The sequence below is a fragment of the Stegostoma tigrinum genome, chromosome 30 (genome assembly GCF_030684315.1).
Source record: "Stegostoma tigrinum isolate sSteTig4 chromosome 30, sSteTig4.hap1, whole genome shotgun sequence".
NCBI classification, from domain to species: domain Eukaryota; kingdom Metazoa; phylum Chordata; class Chondrichthyes; order Orectolobiformes; family Stegostomatidae; genus Stegostoma; species Stegostoma tigrinum.
Window position 1 is genome coordinate 17,055,871 of NC_081383.1, and position 22,555 is coordinate 17,078,425.

Consider the following 22,555-nt stretch of genomic DNA (forward strand, 5'->3'; position numbering starts at 1 on the left):
CCCACAACAACTTTTGGTATATCCCATCTGGCCCAGGGGACTTATCTATCCTCAAGTTTTTCAACATTTCTAGCACATCCTCCTCCCTAATATCAAACTGTTCATGTATTTCTGCCTACTTCATGCGACCCTCACAAAAGTCAAGGTCCCTCTCAGAGGTGAATATTTTATGTTTTTCTGGTTCTATCTAAACTTGTGCTAATAAATATGAAAATATTTTGATGTAAAATGCTCTTACGCAAGAACACAACCAAGTTTAAAGTGGTTGAGTTCTGTAAGTTATGTATGTAATAGACCTGTGCATATACACGCATATACTACTTTGGAATTACATTCTGTGTTGCATCTTGTGGTTGTTTTGACTTATTAAAATAAATGGAATGTTTCATAATTCATTCACGGGATGTGGATGTTGCTATCTATGCAAGCATCTGTTGCTCATTCCCAATTGTTCTCAAGTGACTTGGAATGCCATTTCAGAGGCAGTTAAGAGTCAACCAAGCTGCAATGGGTCTGTAGCCATATGGAGGGCAGAACTGGTAAGGACAGCAGATTTCCTTCCTGAAAGGGCACTGGTGAACTAGATATGTTTTTACAATAGTTGACAGTAGTAGCTGCCATTAGGCCATCTTCTAATTCCAGAATTTTATTGAATTCAACTGTTACCATCTGCCATGGTGAAGTGCAAACCCTCAGCATTCTGCTGGGTCTCTGGATTATGGGCCAAGTGAGATCTCCATTACATCACCACGCCCCACTTTTATTTTCTATGTAATCAAGAGCATTAATTATAATACATTGATTGTTTACATTCACTGATTTTTTTAATGTATACTTTGCACAGATTGTCAAGCCTGAGAAGCTTGACCTTCTATTATTATTAACATAGACACCACTATCATGGTGAAGTTACACACTGATAAACTGATAAACCTTGACATTTTTCAAAACATTCAGATGTATCAGTGGAGATATTTGGAGCTGTATTACATTACTGGAACTTGACATGACATAATCCTCAGCACACACATAAGTGACTTCATTGGTGCCAAGTTGTAAGCATGTAAAAAAGTTGGCAGAGTAATACAGATAAACAATTACAAAAGGTGTGATCTAACAAAAGTGACTGATATGTCAAAGAATAACGCTGTACAGTAGGAAGTGGAGTCTCTAAGATGACTATTATTCCTAAAAACATTTAGAAATTGGGCATTACACAGTTTGAGCAATCTGGGACTGACAATGTGCTGTTCATGTATTAGAAAGCCAAAAGTTCAGGAGATCTGATTATGCAAAGGGAAAAAGTGGCCAATAAGTGGTGATTTCATGCACAAGAAAGGAAAATTGAAGGAGCAGAACTTCAGTCAAGAAGAAACAGCAAGTGATGTGTGTCCAAACAACCAGTGTCGTGAAGCGACAGCTCAAAGCATTTCAACTGAAAAATGACCACTTTTATCAATTATTATTTATTTTGTATGTTTTTTAATAAATGTATTGAATTTTGTGATTTGAAAGATCTTGGAAAAGGTTTTGGAATAATCAAGACCAGTAAATCTGTAGACTAGTTCTCTAAATTAAACCTATTATTCTAAATGACTTAGGTCTCACAAATAAAGTTTGTGAATCCCTAAACGGCACACTAACAGCTCATCATTACACTGTCCACTGATATGACACCTTTGCTGAAGAGACTGTGCCTGTAAAAGTGATCCTGTATGAGGGTTTCCCATGTCTCAGAAGTGACATTGGAACTTTTCGGTGAAGCTTCAGCTTGTTCTTAAAGCACTTTCTCTGGCCTCTGGATGCTTTGTTTCAATTAGCTCACCAGAGAAGATGTTTTTTGCAAATGCTCATCAAACATTCTGGCAACATGTCCTCTTAATCCCATCTGAACTTTCTACAGCAGATTGTAGATCCTAAGCATAACAGTCTTGGAAAAAACACCAGCATTAGGAATCTTGTCTTGATATCTGATTTTGAGCAGCCTCCAAAAGCAGATCGTGTGAAAGTCATGTAGCTCATTTGCATGCCTCGAATAAAGTGGCCACATCTCACAAGCATACAAGAAAGTGAGTAGTATAACTAGTTTGTATATCTTTATTTTTGTTGAAACTGATTCCTCTTCACTCACAGACATTTTTTTGCAGCTTGTTAAGGATAATGCTCATATCACCATTTGCTACTCTTGAGGTGATTTTGACACCAATATGAACAACATGGAACAGAGTGGTGCTGCAGTAGGGAAATCTGTCAATTGCTTCAAGCATTAGATCACTCACTGTCGTAGTTAGTTTCACAAACTGTATTTATGGCTGTGGCTGAAACATTTCGGTCTTTTTTTACTTGATGGTAAGACCAAAGTTATTATACATGGACGAGAAGTGGTTTGCACTTCCAGTGTTGAATCATACTGAAGGATCAATCAAATTCCAAGGTATTCAACTCTCACCATTGGGGACTGATCTGATAAAGGACCAGGTTTTAACTCAACCTTTCCTTATACATGGTTTACTGCCAAGTACCGTCAGTATGTGACTGCATACTTCTTGGCAAACCCTTTAAACCTTCCCCACCTTTTGAAGAAATCAAGGTCATCCATCCATTCCAATCAGAAAAATATTTTCCAACTTTCCTTTCTTCGTACAAAATTACGCTAAAAATAAAAATTCTCTCCATTGCTTTTCGAGAACCAGCAAAACACTGAAGATTCTAGATTAGACTTATGCATTAATTAAGAAACAAAACACGAAATGTATTCTTTGGAAAAACACGATAGTAATGACAGATATTACGATAGACAATGTTAAAAGAAAAATATTCATCTTATATGGCAGATGAAAAACCAGGATACATACTTCAGCTACTCCTAGGTCCGAGATTTTCAAAGTGCCATCCGTTGTTAGGAGTAGGTTGCCTGGTTTAATATCTTTATGGACTATTCCTTGACTGTGTAAATATTCTAGGCCGTCAATCAATTGGCAGAAGTACCTGCCCAAATTATTGGGAAAGAAACATACAAAAACATATTGAGTAAGACAAATCTAATTGAATCAAGGCAAAATATTAAGAAATATAGTCCAACTTTCACAGCATTAAAATATGAAGGATACATCAAGTTACAAATATAAAACTGTACTGAAATGAATTCTTTTACTCATAATAGAAAAGTGCATGCATATCATTACGTTCACTGATATATGTGCCCAATAAATTACCCTCTTCGGTTTCAATCTCAGCACTGACTACTGTTCAAGCCCTTAATTTGCTACACCATCACACTGACATAAGGAAAATTCCTTAAAAATGAAACCTAAACTTAAAAATTGAACCAGCAACTATTACATTCTCTAATATTTATCAGACAGATGGAATACAATCTGGGGAAGTGAGAGGTTATGCATCTTGGTCAGAAGAACATGTGCACAGACTATTTTCTAAACCGGGAAATGCTTCAAAAATTTGAAGCTCAAAAGGAGTCCTGATTCAGGATTCTGTACATTAACATGCAGGTTCAGTTGGCAGTTAGGAGGGCAGACATAATGTTAACATTCATTGTGAGAGGGCTAGAATACAACAGCAGGGATGTACTGGTGAAGCTTCATAAGGACTGGTTTGAAATTTTTTGAACAGATCTGGGCCGTTTAAGGACGTGCTAGCATTGGACAGGGTCCATGGGAGGCTTGCAAGAATAATCCTGGAGATTTAAGTTTTGCCATATGAGGAACAGTTGAAGAGTCTGGGTCTGTGCTTGATGTAGTTTAGAGGTATGATGGGGGAATCTCACTGAAACTTACAGAATACCGAGAGGCCTGGATAGAGTAGGGAAGACGTTTCCACTCCAAGAGACTAGGACCTGAGGGCACAGCCTCAGAAGGACCGATCCCTTTAGAACTACGGTAAGGAGGAATTTCTTCAGCCAGAGTGGTTAATTTCTGGAACTCATTACAAAGGACAGCGGAGGCCAAGGTATTGACAGCGTTTAAGATAGTAGCTGATCAGTAGGGGATCAAGAGTTAGGTAAAGAAGGCAGGGAATAAGGTTGATAAACAGCTATGACTGAATGGTGGAGAAGACTCAATGGACTAAACAGCTTAGTTCTGCTCCTATATTTTATGATCTTCAAATAGTTTTTCCATTTTACTTTATATCCATATAATGCTGAAGAGAATTTGGTTTCCTCCCAGCATCAGCAAAGGTCAAAGGGTGAGAGTAATAGCAGACTGGACTCAAATGCTTTAAGGGTTAACAGATATAAATTTTTAATTCTATACATGGTCATATGCCAAGCCAGGCTCAATCCCCAATTCGACTTTATTCTTCATTGACGGAAGCAAAATTGAAGGTAGATACCTTGCTACAGGTTGAAGAATACAGTGACAATAGCAAACAAATTCAGATGTTATGCTAATAAAATGTGAGGCTGGATGAACACAGCAGGCCAAGCAGCATCTCAGGAGCACAAAAGCTGACGTTTCGGGCCTAGACCCTTCATCAGAGAGGCTGCTGTGTTCATCCAGCCTCACATTTTATTATCTTGGAATCTCCAGCATCTGCAGTTCCCATTATCTCAGATGTTATGCTGCTCTTTTGAATGCTCTACATTACATTATCAATCAAACACAAACATTCAAGAAGCCCGCTGCCCTTTTAGCATCAGAAAACCCCAACTGAAAAAGGTTATAAAACAGGGGTAAAGAGGAAACAGTATGCAGTTAGGACAACAATATATTAAAATTATGGGATAGGTTACATTTTAACAGTTATGTTTTAAATCAAGAAGTGTTTACACACTGTCACAAAGACATGAAAACCTCTCTTCTGGCATTTATATGATCACAAATGTAAACAATTAAGTCCTCACTGAATGAACATATATCCTTTTTAACATAAAAAAACTAATGTTCTAACAAGGCGAGGTCAATACAGGGAGACATTCGACTCCTTTCTACCTAATCACAGCAAGGCATTTAAAGGGACTGAAAAAGCCCTTCTTAGGGCACCATTGACCTTATCTCCCCACCAACCACACCCATCAATATCACCACAATTCCCATCTTAATATTAGAATTCAGGTTTTTCCGGAAGCCAATGTTTTCTGGGACACAAAGCAAGTAATTCATGGGATGTGGAAATGAAAAAAGTTAAAATGGTTGAGCCTGAGACACAGTGTATGTAAAACTGATTTAGTTAAACATAGAAAAGCCTTACCTACCATACGGTAATGAAAGTAAGTTACTTACCCGTGAGCTTGAAATACTGGGAATTTCTTGTCTGTGACGCTGTCCAACATTTCTTGCATTCCACACACACAATACTCCATTACCATATACGTTAGTATTGTCAAGGAAATGCTATATGTCAATTTATTACCAAATACCCTCTTGAACACAATAGTATTTGAGCAAATATAAACACATAGGTATTGCATTAAACTGCCATCTGGAGCCAAGTATTTAGTATTTAGAGTAGTAAATAGTCAATCACTATTAAGATCAGAGCTGGCTAATTTGTTCAGGTGCGTGCCAAGACATCTCTCTATAGGTGACAATACATTTTCTTCTCACGACAGTGTCTGGAGTAAGAGATAACACAGTGTGGAGCTGGAGAAGCAGAGTAGGCCAGCCAGCATCAAAGGAACAGGAAAGTTGATGTTTCAGGTTGGGACCCTTCTTCAAAAATGAATAGAGGATGGGTGGGACTGGGAAGGTGATAGATGAGTGCATGTTGGCAGTGGTGGGGATTGGTCGGTGGAGTGGGAGGACCGGACAGGGTGTGTCATGTCAAGGACGTGGGGATGAGAGAGATGGGATGAGGCCGGGGATTGGGAGATTTTGAAACTGGTAAAGTCCGCATTAAGACCCTCCCCTTCAGCAGTTCTTACTATCTCCAAGTGACGCAGATATTATTCATGGAGCTGATTTGGCAATAATATTAAATCAGATAATTAGTTATTTTGAAAGAGTCATTCACAGAATCACAGAACGTTTACTGCACAGAAAGAACCTATTCAGCATGTAGTATCCATTCAAACTCTCAGTAAAAAGAACTCACGCTAGTTCCAGTGCAATATCTGTGCCCCATTGCCCAGCAATTCTTTTCATACTCAGATAATTATTCAATTCCCCTTTTAAATGAAACAATTGACTCTGGCTCCATTGGGAAAATATATTTGTTATAACCTGAACAAGTACCATTTTATTCAAGAACAAAATTACATTCGACTATAAGTTATCCATGATGGATTTCTTGAGTTTTGTTTTTCAAGATTTTTTTCAACTGAGCAGTGTGGGTTTATACCAACTATTGTTTTTCAGTTTCCCAATTTACAACTAAGTTAAACTTCAACAATTACTGCAGAATAAATAAATAAAGCAAAAACTGAATTACTAGTGAACATATTAATTAGAGAATTACGCAGGACATATATGCTGCTAGTTTAAAATCGTTGTACCTTAACCCAGAGGAGGCACAAGCTACAACTAGCTACACAATGGACAGGCCATGCTTATTACTTGCAAAATTCCAAAATAAAGATAGCTAATCCAATTTTCCCTATTCACATACCTAAAAGAGCTTCAAAAAAAACTACTGATAATGCAACTCTCTCTTGCAGAATTTAGTATGGAATATTTCACAAGTCACAAAAAAAGGATATATTTTTTGCTTTTCTTCATTATATAGCACATCTACCAACTGGATTACATTTTTGTGTCGTAGTCTCCTGAGCAACTGGATTTCCCTGAAAACAAAAGATAGAAAGTTGAAACGACAAAGGACTTGAGTATGGTCTTCCTATTTCAGTGTGATGATATCAATATCATAAGACAAAACCAGTCAAAATAAATTAGAAAATGGCAAGAAATTTGTAAGAACACAACAAATAAAAGTTAGTAAAGTGTGAAGCTGGATGAACACAGCAGGCCAAGCAGCATCTTAGGAGCACAAAAGCTGACGAAGGATGAAGGGCCTAGGCCCGAAACATCAGCTTTTGTGAGGATGAAGGGCCTAGGCCCGAAACATCAGCTTTTGTGAGGATGAAGGGTCTAGGCCCGAAACATCAGCTTTTGTGCTCCTAAGATGCTGCTTGGCCTGCTGTGTTCATCCAGCTTCACACTTGGTTATCTTGGATTCTCCAGCATCTGCAGTTCCCATTATCTCTGATCACAAATAAAAGTTAGCGTTTTTCCCCCCCACCAAATAAAGAGGTTCTTATTGTCACCATTATACAACATTTTCAATACAAGAGGAAAAAAAAAGTACTTCCACAGAATCTCACGCTTTCTAGCTGTGCGCTCACTGTGTCATGCTGGTGAAATTGGATCATATTCATAACATGAAGCACAGACTGTATTCACTACAGCAGTTTCTGAAACTGCCATCTCTTTTACAAATTTACATCAAAGGGTTGCTAAGATGGTTGCTGAGGGTCAGTGACTACAACTTTTGAATACACGATCTCAAGTCTCCAAAAAGTTTGTAATTGATTGATCATGGGCGAGGTGGCCCTTGAATGGTTGTATGAAGGCAAAAACTAATCTCTGGAATCTGTTTTCTATTAATCATGGGGGAGATAGTTGCATCATGACAATGTCATTAGGTAGTAATTCAGAGCTTCAGGCCAGTGCTCTGCAGATACAGGCTAGAATCCCGAGCTAGGCAAAGTTGGTAATCAATTAAGCAAAAACTTGAATTAATAGCTTGTCTGCTGAGAGATGTGAGGAGGCATTAGATGGTTATTTGGACAGAAGTAATGTGCGAGGATATGAAGCAAAAGCAAGAGATTGACACTAGGTAATGATGCTCATTTAACAAGATGATGCTGGCGTGATAGGTCGAATGGCCTCCTTCTGTGCCACAACACTTCTGTGATTCTATGGTACTCAAAACTCAGACTCCAAAATTTATTGGTTCTGAACTCAAAATTTAAACAGCAAAAGAGCAACTGAGAAACCTGTCAAATCATAAAAATAGGAGTGAATGGCAACCATACATTCTCCATTGTAAAGTAATGGCTTCCAACATTAAATCATTCCGGCTAGACGCTAAAAGCATTGATCATGTGGCAAAACTAACTACAAATAACTTTTCCCATTACCCGAAGAATTGCTGGGAAAACAGGCACTCTGGAAAATAACAGACCAAGAGAAACCAACTATTCCTCCAGTCAGAACAAAGCCCTACCAATAACCAGGTATCTGAAGCAGCACAAGAGGAACCAGGTTTTTTTTTGCCTGCAAAGATGTACAGAAGCAGAAATTCAGCCACAGGCTCATATGGACATCCAGGGGCCTCCAACTTCCATTTATCCAAACAATGTTGAGAGCAAACCATCCAGACATGCAATGCATTCATTTTAATGGACAAAAAATTTTAAATTTCATTTAAAATGGTGTGCGTACGTACGCACATGAGCACGTGTGTGAGGGGGTGAGGGTGTTTCATTTCATTACTTTTTGGACCTATGCACCAATAAGCATTGCCTTTTTCTTTAGAGTTAAACATAAGCATGAACCAGGCTTTCTGCTATCACAGGAAGTCATAATATTCAAAACACTCCCTCTAAAATACATCCAGTTACAGGCAGCTGACAGGTCAGAAGTAAGGAGAAAAAAAAGTCATCTCACCATCTCTCTTCCGGTCTGTAGCTCTTGTGAAGAGGTCAAATGTGTCACTAATTTTGTTCAAACAAAAAAAAACTTTACACCAACAGCAAGAGAGATCCAACTATTAGTTAATCTGCTTTGTTGCTGCTAGTTGAAGGAATAGCACTAGACAAGACCAGAAGATGTTTTACAGATAATGAAATCTGAAAGGTGTCATATTTAAAAACGCAGTGTTCTCTCCATGTTGAACTTTCAGCTTCAAACTTGTACTCCACACTATGATATTACCAGAATCCCTGACCTTCTGACACAGGAATATAATACCATATAAACTGACACTTTCCCAGCTACCATCAGTTCTGAAGAAGGGTCAGGGGACCCAAATCGTTAACTCTGATTTTTTCGTCACAGTTGCTGCCAGACCTGCTGAGCTTTTGCAGCAACTTCTGTTTTTGTTTGACACAGGTGACTGCGTCACTATTGAAATCAACTTGATTCAATTACACTTACCTCTAAAAGCATTCCAGTTTATGCCCTATAAAATAGTAAATTAAAGTGTCTGAAATACACAATTACTTGTTGCACAAAAGTATAGCACAGAGCACTGAACTGTAAATTTGCAAACTTGTAGGACTTGGTAGCAAACTACAAATAGTGGCTCACCAACTACTTTTTCTATTCATATCTACAGTTAGGTAGATTCTCAATTGAAATATGACAAATCCACTTAAGCTCCAAGTTCCAATATTTGGGTTTAAATACATACACTTCCTGGAGCAAACAATCGGACTAACAAAATATTGTAAATTAAAATTATGACGTCTTTTTTCCTTTCCAAATAGTACTATAAATATTTGGAATTTTAAGTTTGCTGCACATTACTGAAGCTGTGGAACTGTATCATATTATTAATTACATTATTAATGAGGATTTAAGCAGAAAACAGATGGTTTACAGCCTTCTTTTCAACATTTGCTCCCAAAATATTATAATTTTTTTCTTTCTGCAATATTGTGAAAATCATATTCAAACCACACACTTGAAAAGTATATAGAAGTGAATCTGCAAATGAAAATACTGACAGTTCCCTTTATGGACCACAAGAGAGCAGTAAAAGGTTGTCTTATGACAAGAGTTAATAAAACAACTGAACTTTACTACAGAAGCAACACTAGAAACAATTGATAATTATGATGTATACACACATATAGATTGTTAGGGCAATGAGGTTGAACTCCTCTGAAAATTAACACCCAGAGAAGCTTGCCTCACCTCAGAATCTGCGAAAGAAAACGGGGAAAAAAATGGTTCTGTCTTTCACCTCCCAATGTGTAATAAAGGAGGCTCAAGGAAATAAATCCCTGATACTCACTTTATAAGCCAGGAGTAACAAGTTATTTATTGAACCCTAAATAGTGAGCAAATTAACAGATCTGCTCATAAACTAAACAATTCCCCTTTAACAACTAACTATTCCCAAACTGATCAAAATTCTAATGGCATGTTGTTCCAATAAATACAAATCCCACTTATATAAATCAAAGTAATAAGAAAAATTAAATTAAAACCTATGCTCTCAAAACTACAGTCAGGATACGTCTTCTGGAATGTTCCATGCCTGTCCACTATTTTTCGGTCAGGAATTCTTTCTTTGTTGAATCCTTGTGCCAGGAATATCAGCTATGAGTGCCATGATACCTTTTAGATGGTGCTTAATCAATGAGCTTAAAGATTTCTCTGAAAGCCAGAGTTTTACTCTTCTGATAGCAGTTCGCTCTTACACTGATTTTCAAAAACCCTCTTCGTATATATCCTCGATAACCTGCCAATTTTCTTATAATTGGCTGATATTCAAGTTGGTTGCCTTAAGATCAAAACAAGCCTAGGTTGCTAACAACACAGCCCATTGATACACATTTCAATTTCAGCACTGTCTGTCCATCCGCAGCTGCTTACAGACTTCTTTTTTAAATCTCCAAGCTTTGAAAAGCCCATCACTTCTTAAAAAGACTATGCACTCTTCCCCCATCCCTTTTACAAACAAATTCTAAGTCCTGCCTTCTAATTCACAAGTGCTCTATCAACTTCGCAACAATATGTAGAAGTAAGGGATAAATACCTAAATGCAATTTCAGTTTATAATTTCCGTCACCATAAGTAATTCATGCACAGTTATGAACAGGCAATTATTATAAAACACCAGCGCCCATACAGGAGTCAAATAATAATCATGGATTCTTGGTAGACCATATGCAGACTTCAGGAAGTCAAACAAGTATTATTCAACACCTTCCTTAAGCATCCTCATTATCAATTCCAAGAACTCAATTACTTTTCTTGCCCAAAACAGATGATTAACTGAGAGATACAGAAGAGAATTTAAAGTTAAATCTTTCTGAAAATTTCCTTCGTTCTCTCCATTAGCCAACCCATACGCAAACCCAACTTCAGCCCAGCTGAGATCTACAAATTACTATGGACTTTTGACCACAGTTTAAAAGCATTTTGTGGCTTAATAATGAGATTAGAACATAAGACATTGGAGCTGAAGTAGACCATTGAACCCAATGAGTCAGCTCCACAATTCAATGAGATTTTGGCTGATGTGATCATTCCAATTTTCCTGCCTTTTCAGCATAATCCTGGGTTCCCTTACTAATTAAAATTTGTCTATCTCAGGCTTGAATATGTTTATTGACCCAGCTTTGATAGCCCTCTGTAGTAAAGAATTCAGATTTGCTAGCCCCAGAAGAAATTCCTCCTCATCCCCGTCATAAATGTGTGATCCCCTATTCTGAGATCATGCTCTCAGGTCTTGAACTCTCATGCAAGAGGGAAACAACCTTTCTGTATGTTCCCTGTCAAGTCCACCAAGAATCTTGCAGATTTCAGTAAAGTCAACTCTCATTCCTTTAAATTCCAACAGGTACAGGCTCAACCTACTAAATCTCTCCTCGTAAGACTGCCCCTCCATACCTGGTATTAGCCTAGCAAACATTCTCTGGACTTCTTCTCATGCCAGTATATCTTTAGATAAGGGGCCCAAAAATGTTCACAGCATTCCAGCTGCTTTATCACTTGTGCCTTGTATAGTTTTAGAAAACCATTCCTACTTTCACACTATATATTCTCTTTGAAACAAAGGCCAACATTCCATTTGTCTTCCCTATTACATACTGAACATGGATGCTGGCTTTTTGAGATTCATGGGCAAGGAATCTCAAATATCTACATCCTGTAGCTTTCTACAGTTTTTCTCCATTTAAATAATATTAAGTTCCTCTATTCTTCCTGCCAAATGACAAAACCTCACATTTTTCTACATTATATTCCATCTGCCAAGTTTTTGCGTACTTGTTCAACCTGTCCATTTCCCTTTGTAGATTCTCTGTCATCCTCAATATTTGTCTTCCCACCTATTTTTGTGTCATCTACAACCTCGGCTGCACAACATTCATTTCCAGCATATATACTGTAAAGAACTGTGGCCCCTGCATGGAGCCTTATAGTACAACCACTTGTTACAGGTTGTCATCCTGAAAAACACACCTTATCCCCATGTCAACTCTATTTATTCACCTATCCTTTATCAACTAATATATTAGGTCCAACACCATACCTTATCAAGTAGCCTAAAGTGTGGGACCTTGTCAAACTACTTCAGCTTAGTCGAATACAGTCACAAAAACACACGATGAACTGACTTTTCTTAAAAGTAAGCCACATTCACAAAATAACAAAGTGCGAAGCTGGATGAACAGAGCAGGCCAAGCAGCATCTCAGGAGCACAAAAGCAGATGTTTCCGGCCCAGACCCTTCAGAGAGGAGGTTGAGGAGAGGGTTCTGAAATAAATAGGGAGAGAGGGGGAAGCGGACCAAAGATGGACAGAGCAGAAGGTAAGTGGAGAGGACAGTATAGGTGGGGAGGTGGGGAGGGTATAGGTCAATACGGGGAGGACGGACAGGTCAAGGAGGCGGGGTGAGGTTTGTAGGTAGGAGATGAAGGTGCGGCTTGGGGTGGGAGGAAGGGATGGGTGAGAGGAAGAACAGGTTAGGGAGGCAGAGACAGGTTGGACTGGTTTTGGGATGCACTGGGTGGAGGGGAAGAGCTGGGCTGGTTGTGTGGTGCAGTGGGGGGAGGGGACAAACTGGGCTGGTTTTGGGATGCGGTGGAAGGAGGTGTATTCTAGGAAGCTGTGGGAGTCGGTGGGCTTGAAGTGCACATCAGTTTCTAGCTGGTTGCCTGAGATGGAGACAGAGAGGTCCAGGAAGGTGAGGGAGGTGTTGGAGATGGCCCAGGTGAACTTGAGATAACAAAGTGTGGAGCTGGATGAACACGGCAGGACACGCAGCATCTCAGGAGTACAAAAGCTGACATTTCGTGCCTAGACCCTTCATCAGAGAGGGGGGGGGGATGGGGAGAGGGTTCTGGAATAAATAGGGAGAGAGGGGGAGGCAGACTGAAGATGGAGAGAAAAGAAGATAGGTGGAGAGGAGAGTACAGGTGGGGAGGTAGGGAGGGAATAGGTCAGTCCAGGGAAGACGGACAGGTCAAGGAGGCGGGATCAGGTGGGAGGTAGGAAATGGATGTGCGGCTTGAGGTCGAAGAAAAGGGATGGGTGAGAGAAAGAACAGGTTAGGGAAGCGGAGACAGGATGGGCTGGTTTTGGGATGCAGTTGGTGGGGGGGGGGGGGCTCGAGCTGGGCTGGTTTTGTGATGCAGTGGGGGAAGGGGAGATTTTGAAGCTTATGAAGTCCACATTGATACCATTGGGCTGCAGGGTTCCCGAGCGGAATATGAGTTGCTGTTCCTGCAACCTTCAGGTGGCATCATTGTGGCAATGCAGGAGGCCCATGATGGACATGTCATCTGAGGAATGCGAGGGGGAGTTAAAATGGTTCGCGATTGGGAGGTGCAGTTGTTTGTTGCGAACCGAGCGGAGGTGTTCTGCAAAGTGGTCACCAAGCCTCCACTTGGTTTCCCCAATGTAGAGGAGGCGACACCGGGTACAATGGATACAATATACCACATTGGCAGATGTGCAGGTGTCTCCACTTCCCTAACCTGTTTTTCCTCTCACTCATCCCTTCCTCCCACCTCAAGCCGCACCTCCATTTCCTACCTACCACCTCATCCCGCCTCCTTGACCTGTCAGTTTTCCCTGGACTGACCTATCCCCTTCCTACCTCCTCACCTCTAGTCTCCACTCTACCTATCTTCTTTTATCTCCATCTTCGGTCTGCCTCCCCCTCTCTCCCTATTTACTCCAATTCCCTCTTTCCATCCCCCTCTCTGATGAAGGGTCTAGCCCGAAACGTCAGCTTTTGTGCTCCTGAGATGCTGCTTGGCCTGCTGTGTTTATCCAGCTCCACACATTGTTATCTTGGATTCTCCAGCATCTGCGGTTCCCATTATCCCAGGTGAACTTGAGGTTGGGGTGGAAGGTGTTGGTGAAGTGGATGAACTGTTCGAGCTCCTCTTGGGGGCAAGAGGCGGCGCCGATACAGTCATCAATGTAACGGAGGAAGAGGTGGGGTTTGGGGCCAGTGTAGGTGCGGAAGAGGGACTGTTCCACGTAACCTACAAAGAGGCAGGCATAGCTTGGGCCCATGCCGGTACCCACGGCCACCCCCTTTGTCTGTAGGAAGTGGGAGGAATAGAAAGAGAAGTTGTTGAGGGTGAGGACGGGTTCAGCTAGGCGGATGAGGGTGTCGGTGGAGGGGGACTGGTCGGGCCTGCAGGACAGGAAGAAGCGGAGGGCCTTAAGGCCAAATGCATGAGGAATGCAGGTGTATAGTGACTGGGGAACAGCAACTCATATTCCGCTTTGGAACCCTGCAGCCCAATGGTATCAATGTCGACTTCACAAGCTTCAAAATCTCCCCCTCCCCCACTGCATCCCACAACCAGCCCAGTTCGTCCCTTCCCCCCCACTGCATCGCCAAACAAGCCCAGCTCTTCCCCGCCTCGCTAACCTGTTCTTCCTCTCACCTATCCCCACCTCCCACCTCAAGCCACACCTCCAATTCCCACCTACCAACCTCGTCCCGCCTCCTTGACTTGTCCTTCTTCCCTGGACTGACCTATCCCCTCCCCACCTATCTTCTTTTCTCTCCATCTTTGGTCCACCTCCCCCTCTCTCCCTATTTATTCCAGAACCCTCTCCCCATCCCCCTCTCTGATGAAGGGTCTAGGCCCAAAACATCAGCTTTTGTGCTCCCGAGATGCTGCTTGGCCTGCTGTGTTCATCCAGCTTCACACTTTATTATCTTCGATTCTCCAGCATCTGCAGTTCCCATTATCTCCGATCACACTCAAAATCAATGTTCATACATAGGATGCAAAACCTATGAATTTTTGATCAGCGGATATCATTAAAGTAGCAATAAAGTCTCTAAACTTGGAATTTCAGCACTTAACACATACATTAAATCTTTGTAAGACTACACTCATTTAGATTTGAAATATGCAACTCTGCTTTCTCTCCACAGATGCTGCCGGATCTGCTGAGTTTCTCCAGCAATTACTGTTTCTGTTTCAGATTTCCAGCATCCACAGTTCTTTGGTTTATTTTATTCCAGAGTCCTGTTCCATTGTCGTTCTCTGTTCTCCCCACCAAGCAGCACCAAGCTTGATGATATGCAGCCAACTTTCATCCCAACTGCAATATCTAGAAATATGTGAATTAACAAGGAGATAGAGATTGGAGTGTCATTGCCTTTTCTGAAAATATTAACTGTAACTGAACTTTGTTTATGTTTCATAAGCTTACTTCAACCTGGTCAAGTGATCACAGTAGCCATCACTGGTCAGTACTTGAACTTTGTAAAATTCATTTTAGTCTATGAAGGTCTCAAGATTAAAGTTAGATGGAAGTTGAATATTGACAGTCCTTGTGTATTATTATCACAAAATGGTTTAAAAAAAATCACTTGAGTACTTAAAACATTTTTTGGAACAAGAGGGCTCAGTTGTTTAACAAACAGCATTGGATGACTATCAATGTTAGTTTTAAGTTTACAGGAAGCCTTTTGGCTGCCGATTTTCCTTTTAAGCTGACAAGAAATCTATTAAGTGTTGTACCTGAGCTTTTATGTTGGGCAGCAGACAAAATGTCGATCTACATTTGTAGAAGAGATAAAGTGCTTCTGGCTTGATAGGTCTTGAATTTCAAGTAGAAGCCTCCTGGTAATTAAATTGGAGATGTCTGAACAGTTTACATCCAAAGCTATCTAAACTTCCATGAGGATTCCAATGCAAGCAGTTTCTGATGCTACCATAGTGCTGGGACAGTGAGGTGAATGCTGATGATCCTCAACTATCATGATTTGATACTTTTATGTTTGCTCCAGTAGCAATTAAGACCCAAGTCATGTAGTATTGAATAATTCAATGAAGTTTTATTACAGTTCCTAATATGCACATATTGCACTAAAAACAGCTACTTGCGTGTCTCAAGCAATTTAAATGTACTGTAACATGCTTTCCTCAGGGTGTCAGGCTGTAAAAGGACACAGTAAGATGGAGTCTGAAACCTTTCACCATTGGGTAAGCATACCAAGATACAGTGATGACATCATAGGTATGTCCATTAAAGGTATATCATACACCTCCAGACATAACCATAACAATAATGTGACTGAATGGCAGCATGTAGGTAATAAAAATGGAGAAAGCAACTAAGTGACAGCAGGGAGAGTATACCATCATAGATTGAAGATTTCAAGTATTAAATATACAAATGGAATATAACAAATTAAATAGCACCTTTAACATTCAACTCCCCCAAGGCACTTCGCAGGGGCATTACAAAACAAAACATTTCCTTATCCGATTCAGCATCATATTAGCGACGATGACCAAAAGCTTGGACTAAGTAGTACTTATTAAGGAGCAACTTAAATGAGCAAAGCAAGACACAGAGCTAGAAGGAATTCCAGAACTAAGAAACTCAGCAGATAAAGACACCTTCACCAACGATACAAAGATTAAAATTGGAGAAGCTCAAAAGGCCGGAATTGGAGGAAAGGAGACATATTGGAGTGAGAAAAGATCACAGAGATAGAAAGAGACAAGGCAACATTGAGATTTGAAAATAAAGGACACAAATTTTAAAATTTGAGACATTATTTAACCATAAGACAACACTGATCAGCAAGAACAAGAGACATCACCGAATAGAATTTGGTGTGCACCAGGATATCAGCAGCAAAGATTTAGATGAGCACAATTGTAAAGAGGCTCGAACGTGAGAGGCTAGCAATTCTGTGAAGATGTGCGATTAAAGTTTAACTCTTATTTCCAGAATTTATATTCAACGTATATTTTATAAAACATAATATCTTGCCTGTATTCTGTTGTCAATGTTCACCACAAAAACACTCATTTGAAGTGGTGCCCCATTTTTAAAAAATATTTAAGAATAGATCACTTCTTCATTGGGCATGTTCCTTTTGAAAATGATTTTGGCCAGCAGAACTTTTCATTTATTACACTGGTGGAATAGTGGATTCTAAGATTTAGAAAGGAGCTAAATAATCAAACAAATGTTTTCTTTCTGTTTTCTATTTGGAGCCAAGTTAAGAAAATTGAATCTGTACGTGTGAATCGGAGGAGTATAAAAAATGAATCTCTTTATCTGACTGGATTAAGTAAGTAATGCTTGTGATCTTCAGTAGGAAAACCTTTTACTCATGCAGAAACGGCTTCTTAAAGTGGTTTTGGTATGTTATTGAAAGCCAGTGAAGTCAACATTTGGTCACACATCCTTTGACCTTGAGATTGAACAGAACAGAAGCTAGGCATAATGCAGAAGACTGCAAGAAACTTATAAACTACTGCATTTTAGAAGCCTGGAGCTCTGTGATAATTAAGTATAATAACAAAACAGGTATAATCGATAAGCAGAACCAAATGATAAAGCTGAAAAGTGTTTAGAATAAAACTGTAATTGAGAATTTTTGTTTCATGTTTTTGGTCATTCATGGTGAACTTAACCATTCATAAATTAAGAAAGACCCTCCATTTCAAGATCATAGATCACAAAATCCCAACAGTGTAGAAAAACGGGCCCATCATCCCATCAAGTCCAGACCAACGGTCAGAGCATCCCACTCAGACCCACTTCCCTAGAACCCAGCTAACCTACATATCCCGAACACTATGGGCAATTTAGCATAGCTAATCCACCTACCCTGCACATCTTTGGACTGTGGGAGGAAAATTTCTGAAGGGTCTAGGCCCGAAACATAAGCCTTCCTGCTCCTCTGATGCTGCTTGGCCTATTGTATTCATCCAGCTCTACACCTTGTTATCTCTTGCTAATTTTGGCACCTGCTTATCTTCTAAACTGTGGGTTGAGCGAGCCGGTGGTGAGCTTTTCACCCTCCCCATACTATACTCATCCCCACCCCTGCACGAAACACAATTTGTGGGACAAGTAATGTCCATCTTGTTTCTTTAAAACCTATCTGAAATCTTACAGAACAGGCTTTTCAGTCAACCGAATGTCCTGAGCAAACATCTGCACTTCATTTCCAATTGTATTTTACAAACATTTTACAAACGAAATGTCATGTACCATTTTGGCAAACAAAATGTTGCAGAAGCTGAATAATGATGTATTTCTGAAAAGAGAAACATGTTGCTGAAGCATTTATTCTTGTCCTGATGAATGCAAGCAAGAGAAATGCCTCTTACATCATGAAAGCAATGATACTTAGAAAGTAAAACCGAGTTACTGAAGCTCGTCAACAATTCCATGTCCAATTCATAGAACAAAATGGAATTACATTTTATTTAAATACAGCCAGGCATCAATGCACGGTTCTACAACAGTCCATTGTTCAAGGTTATTTCATGACTAGTATGCGAAGACTATAAAACCATGGGTCCTATTTGTACCAGTAGGGAGAAGTCATAGTCTGCAAAAGTCAATAAAGCTTTTCAACTTTATGCTTTAAACAAGACAATAATAGTTTAAAAAATAAATGTTAATAGTAATTACATTAAAAAATTAACAAATATAATTCCAGTGTGCAATAAATCACGATAACAAACCCATAAAATAGTCTTAATAACCTCCTTTTACTCATCATCTAAAATAACAATTCACTTACTGGCATATGTCAGATCCCACTGGAATACACGGCGCCTGCATAAACAAGTCAAGAGGCAGGAAGCAAAAATGGGCACAATACAATCTGCTCAGTTCAACTATGTGTGCAATGGCAACCTGACAAGTTAGCAGAGGCATTAATCCCAGTAACAAAAAAAATTCAACAATTTGCATGGCTTAATAATATTGAGCTATAATTTTTGACTGTGCCTTACTTAGATTAAATGTTAAAAACTTCTTTAATTTCCTTTATTTGCGAAAGCGACAACTGTTTGAAAAAACCAAATCATGATCCAGAGCTTGAAAAGTTGTTTTAAAAATGAACTGTGCAATAAATATATTTAAGTTAGAGTTGAGCAGATGGAGCAAAATAATGTTACCATGAAAAGAGGAAACATCTCATTTATTTTAAAATTACTGAGCACATAGTAAGGCACAAGTACTAATCTAGATGCAAAAGATGTAAAATAGAAACAGTACTATTTTAGCTAATGTATGATGCTCACGCCCATTTACAGTAAACTTATTGTAAGTAAATAAAGCCAAACAAAGTGAGAAAGTTACACCAGCTAGTGTTTAAGACGCGAGAGAACTTTCTCCCACAGCAACATCCTCCGTGACTTCTGACCTAATCTCAAAAGATAGGATCAGTTATCAAAGACAACAGCAGTATTATTCCAGAAAATGTTTAAAGCTTATTTGCAATAAGAAAACAATTAGAAAGTTACAGAAATTTGGCAGCAAGGTGGACAGGGATGTAATAAGTATGTAAACATTCCCCACCAGCCAACAGTCTTCTGTTAACCCTGTAACTGCAGTTTGAAAACTGCCATAAAATTCATCCATGATCAAGTTTTGCAGAAACAATTTTAAGAGAAGTCATAAAACAATAAAGGAAAACGTATAACTGACTCCCTTCTCTGTTCAGTACTGACAACAAACTTACTAAAATCAGTCCCCACCAAGGCCACTTCAGGCATGTTTTGCTTCCTGTGGAAAACAACTGACTAAATAGACTGCTCCAAAATGTTGTTCAAACACGTAGTAAAATTTTGGTTTCAAAATGCTGCATTCCAATTTATTAGAAAGTCCTCGTCATGTAACTTCACATGTGTTGTCTCTCCGTGGTAAGAATGGGCAGTGTATTCGACTGTTAGCCAAAAGATTGGTGGTTTGACATGATCTCTGCTGTTTTTGTGGTGTGCTTTTGTGGTAACATGGCAGTATTGCCACCTTTGAGCCAAAAAGCCTAGGTCAGTTGGAAGTTGGCAAGTATGATGTTGTGGGGATAACTGAGACATGGCTTCAAGTGGACAGGGCCTGGGAAATGAATATTCAAGGCTATACGTGCTATCAAAAGGACAGACTGGAGGGCAGAGGGGGTGGGGTGGCCCTGTTGGTGAGGAATCATATTCAGTCCCTTGCGAGGGGGGGACATAGAATCAGGAGATGTAGAGTCAGTATGGATAGAGCTGAGAAATTCTAAAGGGTGGAAAAACCCTAATGGGAGTTATCTACAGGTCCCCAAATAGTAGTCAGGATGTAGGGTGCAAGTTGAATCAAGAGTTGAAAGTGGCCTATCGCAAAGGTATCATTACAGTTGTTATGGGAGATTTCAACATGCGGGTAGACTGGGAGACAGGATGGTACTGGGCCCCAAGAAAGGGAGTTTGTGGAGTGCCTCTGAGATGGATTCTTAGAACAGCTTATACTGGAGCCTACCAGGGAGGAGGCAATTCTGGATCTGGTGTTGTGCAATTAACCAGATTTGAACAGGGACCTCAAAGTAAAGGAGCCATTAGGAGGTAGTGGCCATAATATGATAAGTTTTAACCTGTAGTTTGAGAGGAAGAAGGGATAATCAGAAGTGTCAGTATTGCAGTTGAATAAAGGGAACTATGGAGCTATGAGGGAGGAGCTGGCCAAAGTTCAATGGTGCAATACCCTAGCAGGGATGGCAATGGAACATGAATGGCACGTATTTCTGGATATAATGCAGGAGGTGCAGGATCAGCTCATTCCAAAGAGGAAGAAAGATCCTAAGGGGAGGCAGGGGTGGCCGTGGCTGACGAGGGAAGTTGAGGACTCTATAAAGATAAAAGAGAAGAAGTATAACATAGCAAAGATGAGGGGGAAGCCAGAGGACTGGGAAGCTTTTAAAGAGCAACAGAGGATAACTAAAAAGACAATACACAGAGAAAAAATGAGCTATGAAGGAAAACTGGCCAAAAATATAAAGGAGGATAGTAAAAGCTTTTTTAGGTATGTGAAAAGAAAAAAAATGGTTAAGGCTAAAATTGGGCCCTTGAAGTCAGAAACGGGTGAATTTATTATGGGGAACAAGGAAACGGCAGAAGAGTTGAATAGGTACTTTGGATCTGTCTTCACGAGGGAAGACACAAGCAATCTCCCAGATGCAATAGTGGCTGAAGGACCTAGGGTAATGGACGAACTGAAGGGTATTTATATTAGGCAGGAAATGGTGTTGGATAGACTGTTAGGTCTGAAGGCCGATAAGTCCCCGGGACCTGATGGTCTGCATCCCAGGGTACTTAAGGAGGTGGCTCTAGAAATTGTGGACGCATTGGTAATTATTATCCAAGGTTCTATAGATTCAGGATCAGTTTCTGCGGATTGGAGGATGGCAAATATTGTCCCACTCTTCAAGAAAGGAGGGAGAGAGAAAACAGGAAATTATACACCGGTTAGCCTGGCGTCAGTGGTGGGAAAGATGCTAGAGTCAATTATAAAAGATGAAGTTACGACTCATTTGGATAGCAGGAACAGAATAGGTCAGAGTCAGCATGGATTTACGAAGGGGAAATCATGCTTGACTAATCTTCTGGAATTTTTTGAGGATGTATCTATGAAGATGGATAATGGAGAGCCAGTGGATGTAGTGTACCTGGACTTTCAGAAAGCCTTTGATAAAGTCCCGCATAGGAGATTGGTGAACAAAATTAGGGCACATGGTATTGGGGGCAAAATACTGAGTTGGACTGAAAGTTGGCTGGCTGACAGGAAGCAAAGAGTAGTGATAAACGGGTCCCTTTCGGAATGGCAGGCAGTGACCAGTGGGGTACCACAAGGTGCGGTGCTGGGACCGCAGCTGTTTACGATATATATTAATGATATAGACGAAGGCATTAAAAGTAATATTAGCAAATTTGCTGATGACACAAAGTTGGGCGGCAGGGTGAAATGTGAGGAGGATGTAATGAGAATACAGGGCGACTTGGACAGGCTAGGTGAGTGGACGGATGCATGGCAGATGCAGTTTAATGTGGATAAATGTGCGGTTATACACTTTGGTGGCAAGAACAGGAAGGCAGATTACTATCTCAATGGAGTCAAGTTAGGTAAAGGGGAAGCACAACGAGATCTAGGTGTTCTTGTATACCAGTCAATGAAAGTAAGCATGCAGGTACAGCAGGCAGTGAAGAAAGCTAATAGCATGCTGGCCTTCATAACAAGAGGAATTGAGTATAGGAGCAACGAGGTCGTTCTGCAGCTGTACAGGGCCCTGGTGAGACCGCACCTGGAGTATTGTATGCAGTTTTGGTCTCCAAATTTGAGGAAGGACATTCTTGCTATTGAGGGAGTGCAGCGTAGGTTCACGAGGTCAATTCCCAGAATGGCAGGACTATCATATGTTGGAAGATTGGAGCGACTGGGCTTGTATACACTGGAGTTTAGAAGGATGAGAAGGGGTCTGACTGAGGTGTATAAGATTATTAAGGGATTGGACACTCTGGAGGCAGGAAGATGTTTCCGCTGATGGGTGAGTCCAGAACCAGAGGACACAGTTTAAAAATAAGGGGTAGGCCATTTAGA

General features: G+C 40.2%; 1 protein-coding gene across 4 annotated transcripts in view; it reads right to left on the reverse strand.

The window, feature by feature from the left end:
* Positions 1–22,555, reverse strand: part of stk11 (serine/threonine kinase 11) — a 120,532-nt gene that overhangs the window by 74,282 nt on the left and 23,695 nt on the right. For all 4 annotated transcript variants that reach the window (XM_048560047.2, XM_048560048.2, XM_048560045.2 and 1 more), the window contains exons 2-4: positions 6,656–6,739; positions 5,241–5,330; positions 2,856–2,988 (exon numbers count right to left, since the gene is read on the reverse strand). In XM_048560047.2, the coding sequence (XP_048416004.1) occupies positions 2,856–2,988; positions 5,241–5,330; positions 6,656–6,739 (307 nt within the window). The remainder of the gene's footprint in view (positions 1–2,855; positions 2,989–5,240; positions 5,331–6,655; positions 6,740–22,555) is intronic.